The 16,961-nt window shown below is 35.9% G+C and overlaps 1 protein-coding gene across 1 annotated transcript in view; it reads left to right on the plus strand.

Annotated features, from left to right (window-relative positions):
• Window positions 1–1,845: 1,845 nt before the first annotated feature.
• The window catches only part of LOC121316564 (potassium voltage-gated channel subfamily H member 1-like), a 121,919-nt gene continuing 106,803 nt past the window's right edge, over window positions 1,846–16,961 (plus strand). The window contains exons 1-7 of the mRNA XM_041251609.1: window positions 1,846–2,005; window positions 6,751–6,874; window positions 7,783–7,889; window positions 8,654–8,782; window positions 9,187–9,305; window positions 10,642–11,034; window positions 16,282–16,711. Coding sequence (XP_041107543.1) covers window positions 1,933–2,005; window positions 6,751–6,874; window positions 7,783–7,889; window positions 8,654–8,782; window positions 9,187–9,305; window positions 10,642–11,034; window positions 16,282–16,711 — 1,375 coding nt within the window. The 5' untranslated portion in view covers window positions 1,846–1,932. The remainder of the gene's footprint in view (window positions 2,006–6,750; window positions 6,875–7,782; window positions 7,890–8,653; window positions 8,783–9,186; window positions 9,306–10,641; window positions 11,035–16,281; window positions 16,712–16,961) is intronic.

Here is a 16,961-nt window from a genome sequence, read left to right on the forward strand (position 1 = left end):
AATATTTAATTTACAGTCCTTTGAACCGGTTTTCATTTAATTAGTTAATGGCCAGTCTTTGTTAGCACCCCCTTTTGTTTAGGGGATGCTGAACTGAATTTTTTCACTGGTTGCCTTTGAACAGTCTGCATACTGGTTAGTAAATAGGACTACTACTATTAATAGGCTCTGGTGGCGTGCTCTGTAGCACCCCCCTCTTGTTTGGAATATAATTTACAGTCCTTTTAACTGGTTTTTCATTTTAATTAGTTAATGGTCAGTCCCTTTTGTTTAGGGGGTGATAAACTGAATTTTTTTTCACATGCTGCCTTTGAGCAGCCTGTGCAAACCAGCTGCCAGTGGGCAGATGATGTAATCCCCCTACTGGGCATTAAATAGAACTACTACTAATAATAACTCTCATTGCTGCTGGTTTTGTTCATCAGTGCATCAGAATCTCCCAGTGTGTAGTCATCATAGTTACTAAAATATAACATTGTGTCAACTTGTGTATGTATCACATCAATATATTAATTGTGTCTCTTGAATAGTAGCATATTTTATTTCTCCTCAGTCAGGGCAATTGCCAGCCATTACAAATCACCGAGGCATTTGCCCAGGCACTTGCCCAGGCACTGCGGATAAGCAACGTATAAGAGAGCGTAACTAAATAATTATTTGTATGGTTTTAACCGAGGCCCACCCCTCTGGTGCCTCATAGCTAGCTCATATTTTAATGTTTCCAACGCAACTTTTCTTTTTTTAATTGGATCTGTGATCTCTGGCCAAACAGTCACCGGAATTGACAAGCGGCACCGTGAACTGAAATTAACGTGACAACTGTTAGACGTCGAATTACATTTAAGTGTTTTTAAATAATGTTATCTCATAATAATAGCATGTGTAGATTTCAGTTAAGACATTGCTAAAGAAAACTACGTGAAAATTTATGTAATAGCTAACCTTTTTTCTTCCAAAACTGACTAACTAGACACTGTCCGACAAACTCCTTGAAAAACATTTGCTCATCGACCCTGCGTTCCTAGCAAAATCTTTCGATTTGCTGAAAATAATAGAGAAAGCTTATACAAAGCGAACGTTATTTAATATCATATGTGTTTATGACACCACACATATTTTTCTACTAGGCTATATATCGGTTCTTTGTTTTATTGCATAGGCCTACATCTTGCTATGTTGTCCGACAGTGTGTTTTCTTTGTCTTTTTTTAATGTTATGCTTTCTGTTTGCTTGTTTCTTATTTATGTGATGTCTGTATGGTCTTTATAGTTGTTATTGTAAAAGCGCTTTGGGATACTATATTGTATGTAAAAAGTGTTAGGCTATTGTCAGATTTTTTTTAAGCTTTAGTTTTTATTTGCGACCTGCAGTTGCATGGACAGGGTTGTTCCACATTGCGTAACCCTAGTATAGAGTCCACTCACTATTTTCTGTAGGATATAACCGTATTAAACGAATACACTATATAAGTAAAAATGGCCTGACATAAACTAAAGTCGAAGTAATATGTTGGTTCGTGTAACTGCACCTTCATTGTTTTAACGTGTAAAGAATGACCTTTACCTGTGTGTTGGGAACAGGTTAATGCTGCAAAATGCAAAATTACTTTATTGTGCACTTTATATATTACCAGCAGATGGCGTTGTTGCTTTGAGAAAAAGACTTGTAGGTTTCAGAGTTTCCCAGTATGCTGGTAACTGTATTTTTCTTCATCTTCTTGCTTTTCCTACTGGTTTGATACCATCCTTGGTCAGCAGAGGGAGCAGGGCTGGAGAGAGATGGGGGCGGCATGTGAAGAGCCAGATTGTAACACTAGTTCATTCTGAGCAGATACAATGAAGACAACAGACGTGGAAGTAGACCAGTGGATTGTAATTAGCACTCCAAAACCCTGAACCGTGTCCATCACATCGGATTGAATGACGAGACAGGATGGCTGGGGGAAGGAGAGGACTCGTGGCCCCTCAAAACACTTTCCTGGAAAATATCGTTAGAAGGTCTAATGGTAAGAACTGTCTATTTACTGTATAAACTCATGCTACTGGATTTATAACGTGTGGTTTCACGCACACACCCAGACTTTTTGGAAACTCTTGTTTTTTTTTTTTTTTTTATTTGGAAGGTGAAAATACTGTGGTAAAGTTGTATTTTTGCATTTTTAAAATAGACTTTCCTTTAAGATTAAAAAAAAAAAAAAAAAAAAAAAAAAAAAACAGATAAGAATTTAGACTTAATATTAATCAATACCAGGTTTTGCGTGCGTTTTAGCGAAGAAAAACAACCTGACACCTGTTATTATTATTATTGCATTATTCTTATTTGTTGGGAATCAATGTACATTACTGCAAAAAAACTTATCTAGAACACTAGTTTACTCTGCATGGATAATATCTAGATATTATAGCGTGGATATTTCCATTGTCAAGTTCCCTTTGTCCTTTTGAATTAAGAACTTTAAATATCAGTCTGATTAAAACTGAAATATAACGTTCCGCATTTTAAGGCGCACAATACGTGCAATCCGGGTAGACTTATCAGACCATTAAGTGCAATTGTGTTTTGATTAAGTTCTTGTGCGTCTAATTTTGCAGCCAGGTCAATTAAATCACGGACCTGTAGAAAGATTTGGATGGACAGACACACCAGATACTTTAATTAAATGTAGCAGTCAACCATAGTATGTTAGTATAGACCCACGTCTGCAACCCGAACGCCAAGACTGCACCATAATTAATAGCTGTGTTTTATAGAGGTGTGGTGTTATTTTGTACCATTTTCTGCCGTTAAACTGGTACACGTACTACATTCTGACGATGTACCACATTCTGGCGGGATGCTAATGTATTAACTTTCTGTGACCGTGAAATCTGTGACCAAAATAAAGTTAAACAAATGATGTGCTTAACATTTGTGGTTAGTATAGCTTAAGAATGAATATAGGTGTCAGAACATTTCTAAAATTAATTATCCACATTAGAATGATGTATTTGATTGTATTCAAAACAGCCACATTTATTGTATATTTGAGAAGCCTATGGAAGAAATAATGTTGATTTTTTTACGGTACGCCGCACGTAGGCCCATGTTATTTTATTAATGCAATTAAGAATATGTGACGATTGCAGTTTGAGAGATTTCAAATGTTTAACTCTCACGTAGCGACTCCTTCTGTCCAGCTTTTGATTTTGATAAAAATGACATTGCTCAGTGCAGGGTTCTGGAAAACTGTTTCAAGTGCTAAATATAACAATTTAAATTTTACATTGTAGAAACGCTAATTTCAGCCCATACTTTAAGTGTGTAAAGTTCACCATTATTGTTACAGTAACAGCACATGTTACTTCTTAGTTTGTTCAAACCACACCAACCTTATTGTTTAAAACATGTGATGTTGTTGTTATTATTATTATTGTTATTATTATTATTATTATTATTATTATTATTATTATTATTATACCATTAAATCATGTTGATATGTGTGTCTTTGTAAAGAAAAAACATGGCCAAGTGGTAATATAATTATTAAAACTTTGAAAACGAAATAAGTGTTGTTGACAAGTGTCTTTGACATTCAGTGGTGTTGAAAGAGACAGTTGTCTTAACATTTGTCCACCAATGTTTAGTTATACTCAGGCTTCAACAATTCGTTTTGAAACAAATGTAAACAAAGAAACAAAATAAACAGTAGGCCTACCCATGTAAGATGTGTTTGGCAAATATTTATAATATTATTACTGTCAATAAATGCTTTATTGTTTTGTGAATTGTTTAGACATTTACTTGACACATTTTGAAGTAACAAAGAGAATCTTTATGTAAAGTGTTTTTTTAATTGTTTTATTTAATACAATAATTCATAATTAAGTGTGCCAATGACATCTTCAGTAGCAATGCATAATAGCAGCTATTTTTAAAGTAAGAACAGGAATTGTAAGATGAACAAATCACTCTACATGTGCTGCTTGTTTTCTAAATGGATTTGAAGTTTGATGACATAGACTGCTGTGCAATAAAAATGTTGTATTTTGCTCCTGTGATTTTCCTTTTTTTCAGAGAAAATGGGACAAAAACAGTGTTCCTCAGTGTAATAGCTATATGCTATAGAACATAACAGAATGTACCGCTAAGTCCAAGTCTTATATTTCGGAACACATTTTAGTTAAATATTACTTCTTAATGGGAACAAAATTGACGTTCATTAATTATTTTAAATCCTTTAATAGGATAAGAAATACAATTTTATATTGTGCTGGCAAACAAACATGGGTCACCAGAGTGACTGTATTTCTACATAGATTACATGGTGTTACTATACTTATAGCACCTTCTTTAAAGATGTACATAACACAACTGATTAGGGTAATTATGCTGCGCTCAAACTGCTAAAACAGACAAGCAAGCATCAATTCTATTTATCACAGTGCTGTTTGTTTTCCTTTTTGGTACTTCCAAAGGGACAGTGGTGCCAATAAAAACATTTAATTGTAGGTTTTCAGACAATCTTATCTTTTACTGAACAGGGCCCATGGTTCATTTAAACCTTCTGAGCTGTTTTGAATTTAGGTAGCACTTCAAACTGTAAATGGTTTGTAAATCTCTTACTAATGAAAGAAATAGAGCCAAAGAGGGTTACATTTGTTTTCTTTAATTTCTAGTATTGTGTTTCACATGTTTTAACAACTTTTCTTTTTAACTTTTCAGTTTGGACATTATCACATAGACAGACAGGTATTCAACATGCTCTGCGGTGGTGTTCTGTGGCTATATCTCTTTCTCCCATTACCTGTTACTCTGCGATCGTTCTATACCAATTTCTGTTAATTTACATGACGTAAATATATTCATATTTTCAGACAAACATTTGTTCTACTTTTTATGATTTTTTAAAAATGTATTTGTTCATTCATTCACATTTTTATTACATTTTTGGGGATACTAATGTTTCTCTCCATCTTAGACTTGACAGTGTTTAAAGTTATTCACCAGCAAAAGCTTTGGTATTTAACCGTTGTAAAATAACAAATGTTGGCATGGAACTTACAACTGTACCATACTGTTTTGTGCTTGTCTTTATGGTATTAGTAAATGTTCTAAACTTTTTGCCCTTTTTGATGCTGTTTTTAGTTGTTAATGTCTACCAAATATCTCTGTTGCTATCTCCAATTTCCATATTCTGTCATGTGATAATAATGTAAAACATTCAGGGCACTTTAAGGATTTGTTGCAGAGTTATTATACCTGTGCTGTGTTTTTAGTTGTATGCTGCTTCCTCTCCTTTCTCTACTACCTCATTGCTCTGTGGTTTCACAGCTGGGACAAGTATAGCAAACATTTGTTAGTCTAAGATCACATTTCAGAACTGTTTTGTCTGATAATTGTTCTATATTTACATTCAGTTGTGAATAAGTACTTTTACAGTGTTACTTTGGAAAGTAATTCCCTATTGAGTTAAGCCTTTAATGATATGCAGAATATGTACAGTATTTACATTGCGTAAGCTTGTGGTGTCAGTTATGAAAGCAGCCATGCAAACAACATGCCGGATCATTCTTCTCTATTCAAAGAACCATTGTCAAAAGGCACATTCTAGTTAAATAGATTGAACTGCAACTGTATACTTTCTACTTGTCAGATGTATCATCACCAGTTCCATTGAGCACATTTTCTTAAAGTTAATCTTTGCATCATTTACGTGTTCCTAACTATTTAATTGACCTGCTTAACATCCTATGATTTGTGTTTTACACGATTTCCTCCATTTTGTTATTTCTGCTAAGTTAATTATTTCCTATCCCAGCAGAATATTTTTTTTCTGAAGAGTCCCATATGTTTCCCCACCTCATCTCCCCACAATCGGGAGTCTTCCAGAAGCATTGCTTGCTGGAATAGTTAGTACACGTGGCAAATAATAATCTGTGCAAAAACAACAGGAGTCATTCAAACAGAACACACAAAAAACAGTTGTATATTGTTTTATAGTCTAGGTATAAGTAGCCTACTAGAATCAGTTGACTAGAATCTCAGTTGACACATTGCCTGTTTGACTCTCCAAACTATTTTTCTTGGTATGTCTTTTAAACTGCTGGCTGACACTTAAAAACAATTCCAAGCACTGAAGATGCCGCCCACTTTCAAATGATCAGACTATAAGCCAGAGAATCCTTCTTTGGATACCAAGAATACAAAACAAAAAAAACAACAAAGAAAACTACCTTTTGATACAAACTTTCATGGAATCCATATATTATACAAATAACACATGGGTCTGAAGTGAATTGCTTTAAGTTATAATTGGATCTTAGGGTTCTGGTGAATTCCTCATAAACCACCCATGGTTTATCATAACCTTGCCATTCAATGCAGCCCATCTATTATTCTATATATAATCAACTGAAACTGAGCAATCCGATTGGTTAGAAAGGTTGTGATGCTGAATAATTGTGAATGACCAATAAGCATGACTTGTAGAATGGGTGTTTCCATAATTATTTGCACAAGTAAATCATACAAATACCATACATATATGTATACAGTGCTATTTAAGTGTATGTATATATCCTGTACATATATGTAAGATGTGAATCACCGGTGAGGGGTGTAATGCTTTTTCATGTTGTCGCTTTCATGCTTTAATAATTAAAGGTTCATTTTCTCTATCAAGTTTAAAATGTTGGACTGATTATTGTCATCATTATTATTAACCCCCCCTCTCCCTCCCCCTTTCCTGTCCTGTTTTTTTCTTTTCAACAGACACCAATTTTGTATTGGGTAATGCCCAGATTGTAGACTGGCCCATTGTGTACAGCAATGATGGATTCTGCAAACTCTCAGGATACCATCGGGCCGAGGTTATGCAAAAGAGCAGCACTTGCAGGTACTAATACTGTTCCTCATGCTTTGTTACAACTGTACTGTAGGGGCTAGATACCATGTCATATATACCTGGTGCTGAGTTACAAGGTGTGGTCACTCATTAGGACCTCTCATGTCTTGAGAGAGTGTTCTGTGATAGAGCCGGACTAAAGTGAAGTGTCACATGATCGACTGTGAACTTCATTGGACGTGGCCTACAATGGTTTGAGTTTGAAAGCAGGAGGGCCAGCTGTTTCCCAGAGTGCAATCAGAATTCAAGGACCACTGTGACTCACGTCTAAGGAACGGGAAGCAAGCCAGCAGAAACTGATCGATCTAATTGGGGCTGGAACCCGCTGGTGACTAATGAGAGAGATTGTGACACCCGCAGCAATCACCCAAGCACTGCATGCAACAAGCTGTGTGGACCACAACAATGCTCAATCTAACCAAGTACAGAGTACAGATTCGGTAGGGTAGTGCTAAGGCATTTATTGATTCATGAGAAAAAGCCATTTAATAGCCTAACAAGGTTAGCTGATGCAAATGAGAATGAAACAGTCACATCCTCACGAGTTTGCTTCCAGAGAACACAAAAACTTGATGTTTTACTAAAACATTCTATTGTTGTCTAGTTGTAATAGTTGTACTGTGTGTCTGTTTTTAGTAATATTTTCTGAAACTGTTTCACCAATAGTTTAATTAACTACAGTACTTGTAATTTAAGTGCATGAGCAAGGTGTGCTAGTAAAGTGTATCTCCCAGCCAAGTTTGCAAATATCACATTATTCAGTAAGTGTCTGTAATGTAGTGACACTGACTTTCACAACTTACTTCTTTCCGTCACTAAGAACAATAATCACATTTTAATTACAGTTAGTCTTCTGTTTTAATAATACATTTATTTATTTGTTTGTTTATTTTTTGCAGCTTTATGTATGGTGAGCTCACAGACAAGGAAACGAGTGAAAAAGTCCGGCAAACCTTTGAAAACTATGAAATGAACTCATTCGAAATACTTATGTATAAGAAAAACAGTAAGTGTTGAGAAACATGACTGGCCTGCTTTGAGGTACAGTATCTTTACCTGAACACTGTGTGGACCGTCCAGAAATACGGACTTTAGGAGATTATTTTCGTAGCATTTTAACCTAAAAAATAATTCCTTTTAAATTAATTTAGAAATTGTTATGTTTCCCAGTATGTTTGATTTTGACTACACATTGACTTTGAAAATGCACCTCAAATATGTGACGCCTATTGTTCTTTATACATTTAATAGCATACACATATGCACAGTGATCATGAAGTAGGGATTGTACTCAGAAACATGACAACTGTGGGTATGCCAGTACTTTTCTGGATAGGTGACCTTTGTACTGATACTATTAAAAAAAAAAAAAAAAAAAAAAAAAAAAACTATCTTAATAATGGATCAGTAGATTCTCTCATTTTTTTCTTGTTTGCAAAATAAATTGTAAAAGAAAAAAAAAAACACCTTTCACCATCTTTCCTGTCCCTGTTGATGTGACTAAACCTGAGTGATTGTTCTAGCCCAGATCCTAATGTACACGTGTCACAAAACCACTATCACACGATTTACTTTTTCTGCAGAGAGGGTAAAAATTGGATAGACACCAATTTACTGTACCTATAACTGTCTGTAGTGCAATATGCTTATTTCCTGAGCGCATTAGAAAACAGGCAGTGGTGTTTTTCTGTCTGTTTTGAAATAAAGTGCAGCGCCGCCTTTTGCCAATTTCTACCCATGAAATGACCCCCCCATTATTGTTTGTTTCAGGGATGCCTGTATGGTTCTTTGTCAAAATTGCCCCAATTCGAAATGAACAGGACAAAGTGGTATTATGTCTGTGCACCTTCAGTGACATCACAGCTTTTAAGCAGCCAATTGAAGATGATTCATCCAAAGGTTGGTCCACATTGCTTTTCTCCAATGATGAAAACAGTAATTGCACATATTCAGGGTATTTCAGATCGACACATCTGTAAATTGTTAGTTTGGTAAATATTTATTTAATTTAAGCACTGATCTGATAAGTGGTTTAGTTTATCAGAGGAGCCGTTAGATATGTATAAAAATGAAAGTAGTTTTGATTAATGGAATGATCGAGGGAACAATAATGCTTGTGTTTTATGTACAGTATGATGATTAAAATTAATAACTTAACTGTTACTACTAATTACTCTGGGTATTAAACAGGGTCGTTTTAGCGTTTGTTTTTTTTTAGTTCACATATCAGTTTATAAATACATAATTATGGTAATTTACTACATGGTAACATAAAGACATTGCACAACTGTCTCTTTTCTAAGGCTGGGGTAAATTTGCTCGCCTGACGAGAGCGCTAACGAGCAGTCGAGGAGTACTACAGCAACTCGCTCCAACTGTGCACAAAGGAGAAAATGTTCACAAGCACTCCAGACTAGCCGAGGTATAAATGTATTTATGTATTCTAGTGTCATAATTATTACATGATTTGAACTCGTAGTGTCAGAAACTGTTTGTTTAGATGCAAGATATATTAATTGCAAGTCTAAAATGTCCAGAATTGGTTGTTTTTTTGGTTGGAATTGGTTGTACATACTTATATAAATCATGTTTAGATCATTATTTGTCAAAATAGGACCCATTGCAGTGGAGGAGTTCAAATCACTGACCTAACTTTGTCACATAATGGGGTCTATTCAATTAATGCCGCCATGACCGAAATCAAGCCAAAAAGACTCATTCTAACCCTTCTAACAATGCAAGTGAGCTTGTTCATAGCTGTTATAGAAAGATCAGTTACTGTTTAGAGCAACTGATTAGACCTCATTGTTTGATAAATGTTTGCAAGTGATTTGAATGCCAAAGCCCAATTATTTCTGTTCCTACAAAGCATTTCAGGATATTGATAATGCATTAGCATTGATCAGCTTGTCCAGTGCCTATGCCATACTTGTATAGTTAATGTACCAATACTGTCCCCAGAATGAAGTGTCCCCAGTCTCTTGCTGATTTGAATGCTATTTCTGTTGGCAGTAGTTCTCACTGGGGAATAACGGTGTCACAGTGGAGAGAACACTGAGGGGGAGCAAATCTAGTCTTGTCACTCACAGGAGCTAGGAAATTGACACTCACATTCCCTTCTGAATCCTTCTCACTGGCTCTTATACATAATAAATCAATTAACCATTGCCCTTGGTTATGGTTTGTTTTAATCTTGTCAGGAAAGTGGTCACAAAGAGACACAGGTGTGGCCGCAAACAGTTAGCAAAGTTAGCAAAAGATGGTTGGAGAGGCTTGTCAAGTCTGAAATATTAATTACTGAATGGGTTAACATCCCTCGAAATACCTTACAACACCTTGTGGAGTCTATGTCATGTTGCGATAAGGCTGAGATCAGGGGAAATGGTGGCCCAACACAATATCTGTACCTACCTATGCTGAACCATTCGATAATATATAATTGGTGGCTATTTGGGGGCCTGTGGTTGAATAATGATTAGCGTAACCTTATGACTCCAAGTTCTCCAGAACAGTTTGACAGTACTCTTAAATTCACAGGTACAGAAAAAGTTACCTGAATGTGTTGTGATGGGACTGTTGCAGAATTTGATGGGCATGGAGACTGCACTGCTCTTCCCTAGTGTTGCTGCTGTCCGTGTTGTTCTGTGGATAATTTTCATTCAATTCAGCACATTTAACAAGCACGACAATTTATATATTGCTAAAGAAATATACCTGTTTGCTCTTAATATGATGTGTTTCTATACAATCTTTCTCAGGTGTTGCAACTTGGCTCTGAGATTCTTCCACAGTACAAGCAAGAAACACCAAAGACTCCCCCTCATATCATTCTTCATTACTGCGCCTTTAAGACCACCTGGGACTGGGTCATCCTTATTTTAACCTTCTACACTGCTATTATGGTCCCTTACAACGTTTCTTTTAAAACCAAGCAGAACAATGTCACGTGGCTGGTTGTCGACAGCATAGTGGATGTAATATTCCTGGTGGACATCGTGCTCAATTTCCACACCACGTTTGTTGGACCTGCAGGGGAGGTTATTTCAGACCCAAAGCTTATCCGCATGAACTACCTGAAGACGTGGTTTGTGATAGACCTGCTTTCCTGCTTGCCCTACGATGTCATCAACGCCTTTGAAAACGTGGACGAGGTTAGTACCTGAACCAGACATCCTGTTCTGGTAATTTCTGTTGGCTTGCCATGTACAGAAATAGGTGGCTGAGGTTTATTATTGATATGTTTTTGATCATTGGGTTCGATCCCCCTTCATGTAGAGTCTAGCTGACTCTGGAAGTCTGTCGAGTCTCCTAGTGTTGGACCTGACTATAAGCCACTCTCAGTAATTTGTCATTTTCAAGCCTTGAGTGCAGTCCAGCAGGGAGTTCTGCCAGAGAGGGAAGGGGCAAGCCGACTCGAAATTGCTGTTTTGCCTTCACGGTGCCAGCTGAAGAGGGATTCACATCTTGTTAAACCAAGCTGTACACAAGCAGAGCAGTTATTGTCCAGCACTGGCTCAGTGTAACGCAATGCTCTTGACCTTGGAATAGCGATCTCCTTGTTTTGTTGTCAGTGTTGCTATCATGTTATTGCTTGTAAAAACAATCCCAATACACAGCAGAAAGCAATTACTGTATAGCAGTTTGCTATCAATCCAGTTCTGGAATCCAACATACAGTAGTGAGCTATAGTTTGGGATGCTGGTTAATGGAAAAAAAAATGGGAACAAAAATAATAGTAGCAAACATTTAACTTTTAAAGTGTTATTTTTGATTGAAGATCACTAGAAGCGTTATTTAATAAAGCCCCCAACAGATGCTGCAGGTCATTTTTTTTTTTTTTTTTTTTATATAAAGTGTCTTTCTTCAATCACACGTGGCAGTGACGAAGGGGAGCTGCACCTCAGCAGTACTGATGATAATTTAAGAAGAGCAACTTTAAGAATTACTTGAAGCTGCACTGTTTGTCTCTTCTTTTTTTATCTAGCTCCTTGATAACTTGCCCATTCAGTACAGTTCCCATATTATTAAATCCAAGTTTGCGTGTTCCATACTTTCATTTAAAGTCAGTTTGTGTTTGGTAGAATAAAGCTTGAAATGTGCAGGTTTCACCTATCACTCCTTCGAGCACATCATACCCTGGTAAGGCTGCAGTAGCACATGACTGAGAAAGCTCAGCGTTTTGGATGTGGATGAACAGGAATGGATCGATGGCTAATGAGCGCACAGGTCTCATGGACTGGTATTATGAGATCAGGTCTGTCATCAGAAACATTTCCAAATTGATCAATGGTTCATTTGTGTTTTCCATCCTTCCACAGAGACATCATATACAATTGTTTCATAACAGACCAGGTGGATCTAAAATGGATTGTTGTCTGAAAGCTGTTTCTGTGTAGCATATAATAGGGCATGTTTGCAAAGCCTTTTTGGTAAATGAAGTGTTACAAATTAGAACTCAAATCACTTACATAATTAAGGTTTTTACTATGAGTTAATTATGACAGTAAGACAGGACGTAACATGACGTTCACTTTTGCGGGGTTTGCTGAAACAAGTGACAAACAGAGACAGGAGGATTTGATTGACCATTGGCAATCTGTGTCCGGTATCTACTTATACCATGAGTTGGCTTCATTGAGTTCCATGGAAACAGCCTCCCATCAGAAACCCAGTTTCTTCAGAGATGTGGTGAGCAATATAGGGAAAGTTATCCATATTTTTATAGAGACAATCTTAGTTTTATGGGGTCAGGTGATGTCTCTCCTCGCAATGATAGATGAAGGGAATCCCCTGGGAATTATTCAACCTCTCTGTTATCTGGCTCTATGGCCTGACTTGAAAAAAGGCTAGTAATGGAACATGTTTTCTAAGGAATGGTTACTGTATTGACCAATGGAGAGTGAGCTGACCTCACCAAAACACTGTTCTTCTTTGAACCTCAGGCCAAACTGTGGTCAGCCACAGAGTTTCCTTATTGAATCCTTGAGTTAATTTACTAGGGTCCATTCAAACAAATATTACAGCAGTCACATTAAGTGAGAATGGACTGTCATGTCACAGTGAGCTGTATATTAGCTAACAGTGCACATACTATCTTACACCAAGAGACAGGTTATTTGCCATGCTTGTCAAGAACGATTCAACACGATTAGCTGTGACCCGAAGACTGTTAAAGGTATTTTCAATTATTCTGTTTTTTGTGTCACCTGACAGGTAAAATATGCTGTAATAAAACTGTTTCCTTTGATATTAGCAATTGGAGACACACAGAGAGTATGACCTTAGAAACGACCTGACTCTTCAGCATTGACATATTTGTGAATAATGGTAATTTACAAAGAAAGGTTTCTACAGTTAAAATATAAATACAATTTGTGTCAACATTGTACAGACAAAACATTGGGAAAAACTTAATTGTTTTCTTTGGAAGAAGTTTGCCAGATAAAACTAGCAGACACAGCCTAGGTACAATTAAGAATAGTTAAGTTGATCTTATTTTGATTTTTTTCTGATGCAAAAACAAAAAAATGACAATTGGGTCTAGAATTAAATGATCAGATGAAGCAGTGGTTTTAAATCTTTTTTTAAAACTGTATCCCTTCTGTCTGGTGATCAAGTACCTCTTTACAATTTTCACTCGACTGAATGGTACCACAGTTCAATAAAAGGCAGAATACTCTGATTAACAAATCTGTTTGTTCCCATTTAGTTTAAATATTATTTATGTCACAACAGTTTGGGACTTACAAACTGCTGGTTTAGGGCAGAATACCAAACAGTAGGCTTAATTCTTAAAACTTTTAGTTACATGTCTTTAGATGCACAGAATCAAAAGACAGTATTTGGGAATCTCTTTTGAAACGCACGTATACACTTTCTGTTCGGCACAGTAACCAAAATAGTCTGCACTGTAAATGATTATCACATTACCATTTACTTCCCATCTAAGCACAATTATGTGTGCCATTTAAAATGTTTACAATATCAAAAACATTAACCTCAAGATAAAACTATAGTAACTAAATGATAACTTTTATTAAAGCCAACATAAAAATGATCCACAGGGTCTTAGTATAACTTTTTGCCGCTTTGCACTTTCTGAAGACTCTTGTGTTTTCGTCATTCATTTTTTTCTTTTGCAAGTAAGAAATTTATCAATTTTTGACTTGAGAAAAGATACACTAGACAATCTCGATGTACTCAATGAAAAATAAATTCAACCAGCCGCTACTACTGTTACTAAAATGAAGCTGTGTCTAATAAATAAAATAGAATGTCAAAGTATGAGTATTGTGATTATAATCTAATCTTATGTTTATACTTGTAAAAAATGCATACAGTTTGTGGTTCACTGATTAGTATTCAATTACATGACAAGTTGAAAACTTCAAAGTTCATGCAGCACAGAGCACTCTCCATAGCTCAGAATTGCCAGAAACCTGCTGCACCCACCCTAATATCAGAGTGGAAATCCGCACAAGCGATGTTACGCACATACAGGTGAATGATCATTTTGAAACTATACTCTACTAACCTTTGAGCTGCTAAACAAAAATGTAATATTTATGCACAATAGTTTAGTGATAATATATAATGCCATTCAAAATCAATTCAAGATCATTATTTTCTTTTACTTTTCATTTTAATTTTCATTTCTGAGGCGTACCACATGCCCCCTATAACCCTGAGAGTACCCTTGGGGTACATGTACATCTGTAGAAAACCCCTGAGAGAGGAATATTCCATCAACATTTTTTAATAAAATGTCTCTCAGAAAAGTTGCTACATTATCCACCGTGGACATCATTTTGAAGGATTTCATTTTTTAGCATTCTGATTTATTAAATCTTTTGAATCCATTTTCCTTTTTCTATTATTATTATTATTATTATTATTATTATTATTATTATTATTATTATTATTATTATTATTATTATTATTATTATTATTATTATTATTATTCAGATTTAGCTGATGATTTTTTCACGTTTGATTGCTTATTGGTTTCAGTTTTAATATTCATTATTGTTTTCTGATTTTTTCTGGTGACTTATTTGGTCGTTGTTACTGTTTTTATTTTTCCTTTTGGTTTCTGTTTTGTTTGCATGGCTTCTCCTCCATCTGTTTACCTATCGGATATGGAAGAACTGGAACCATCGAGCTGTCACTCAAGTAGGCCTCAGAGTTTTAATTTTAAAAAAATATCTAGAGTTTAGCTGTCAAAAGCACAGATGTGAGTCTTGATTTGCATTTTCTGTTCTAAGATAAGAAATTAAAGAAAGTATATTTATCACCACCAGTTCAGTAAATACCTACTGGATACATAGAAACTAATTAATTTAACAACCCAGTGATCCATTTTCACTAATATACCAGAACAAAAATTGCCTGTCAGTGTAACATACAGTAAGCGTTACAGTAAGACACAGGATTATTCTGAAATTACCCAAAGGCACATTTTAATTTCCCAAATGTTTAATATCTTACCTGTTTAATATTCTGTAATGTGAGTTGTGTATGATTGCCTATCGTTGTTTTTGCTTAGCTCATTCTTCTGAAAAACACTTCAAGGCAGATTGTGGAAAAACATTCAGGTGGTGAAGCGTTCAGAGTTGCATAGGCTTCAGTGCACATATCTTCATCTATTGGTTTCAGTGCACCTGGAAAAACCAATATGCTTTCCCTTCCCCACAACTGTTGAGAAGCAATTGTTTGATGCAGTAGTCAGTAAACATGGCAAATAGTGATGTAAGCAGAAACAGCAATAGAGAATCATTGAGCACACACATACAGTACTAGGATGAAACAGGTAAGACATTTTATTCTGAAAATCTAGGTGATTAGTAATCTCAGACTGTCCTATTATATTCAGTAAACAATACTGCTTTCAAGGTTTTTTGTTAAATGCTTTGGTGAGTGGTGTGTTTCTTTTTTTACTGATTTTCAAACAAGACAGTATATGTGTCGTGTTTTTTATTTACTTTGGTGCTTGTCCACTTGCATTGCTAAATCTTACATTAAGTTGTGGTTCCTCCCTCCAGCTATGCTGACGCTTATCTCTATTACTGTAGTGTGCACATCCTTGTTCATGTTGTCATTTTGTCGTCAGAGAATGTGAACTGAATATGGTTAGCGTGTCTGTGGAAGACTCACACCACTCTATTAACTGAACTGATTAGATTTTTAAGACTATCAGTGGCCTTGAGTGATCCCTTCTGTTTTAAAGTTTTAGTTCATAAAGAAATCTATATTATACAGTGTGTGCTTGGATGAATTTCACAAACATGGCAGAACTACACTAGAAGTACTGTATTAGTTAATAAGGGAATAGTTATGTCCATGGTTTTACTATGAATGTTGGAAAATATAATGTTCTGTGTCTTTCTGCTCCCTCACAGGGAATCAGTAGCCTCTTCAGCTCCCTAAAAGTTGTCAGGCTCCTGCGACTGGGCCGAGTGGCTCGCAAGCTGGATCACTATATTGAATATGGAGCTGCAGTTTTGGTGCTGCTGGTGTGTGTTTTCGGACTGGCTGCTCATTGGCTGGCCTGTATCTGGTACAGCATTGGGGACTATGAGGTCATCAACGAGGAAACCAATTCACTACGGACTGAAAGTTGGCTTTATATGCTGGGAGAGTCTATTGGGATGCCATATAGATTTAACATATCGGGGAGTGGAAAATGGGAAGGTGGACCAAACAAAGACTCGGTTTACATCTCTTCATTGTATTTTACAATGACCAGCCTCACTAGTATTGGATTTGGAAACATCGCTCCAACCACCGACGGAGAGAAAATCTTTGCAGTGGCCATGATGATGATTGGGTGTAAGTAGATTATTAATGTTACTATTATTATGATGATGATGCTGATGATGATGATGATGATGTAACAGGTTATACAATGGGAATGATTTTCACTAGCATAGATAAAATGATTTAAAATGAAGGTATAGCATGGAACAAATCGTTGCTATCATGTAGAAATATTTTAGCTGGTTGTTATGGTAATTTCTTTTTCTTACAGACTAAATGTTTCCAGAAGTTAGATATTTCAGAAAGTCACCCTGCATCAATG

This window comes from Polyodon spathula, chromosome 6 (genome assembly GCF_017654505.1).
Source record: "Polyodon spathula isolate WHYD16114869_AA chromosome 6, ASM1765450v1, whole genome shotgun sequence".
In the NCBI taxonomy this organism is placed as follows: Eukaryota; Metazoa; Chordata; class Actinopteri; order Acipenseriformes; family Polyodontidae; genus Polyodon; species Polyodon spathula.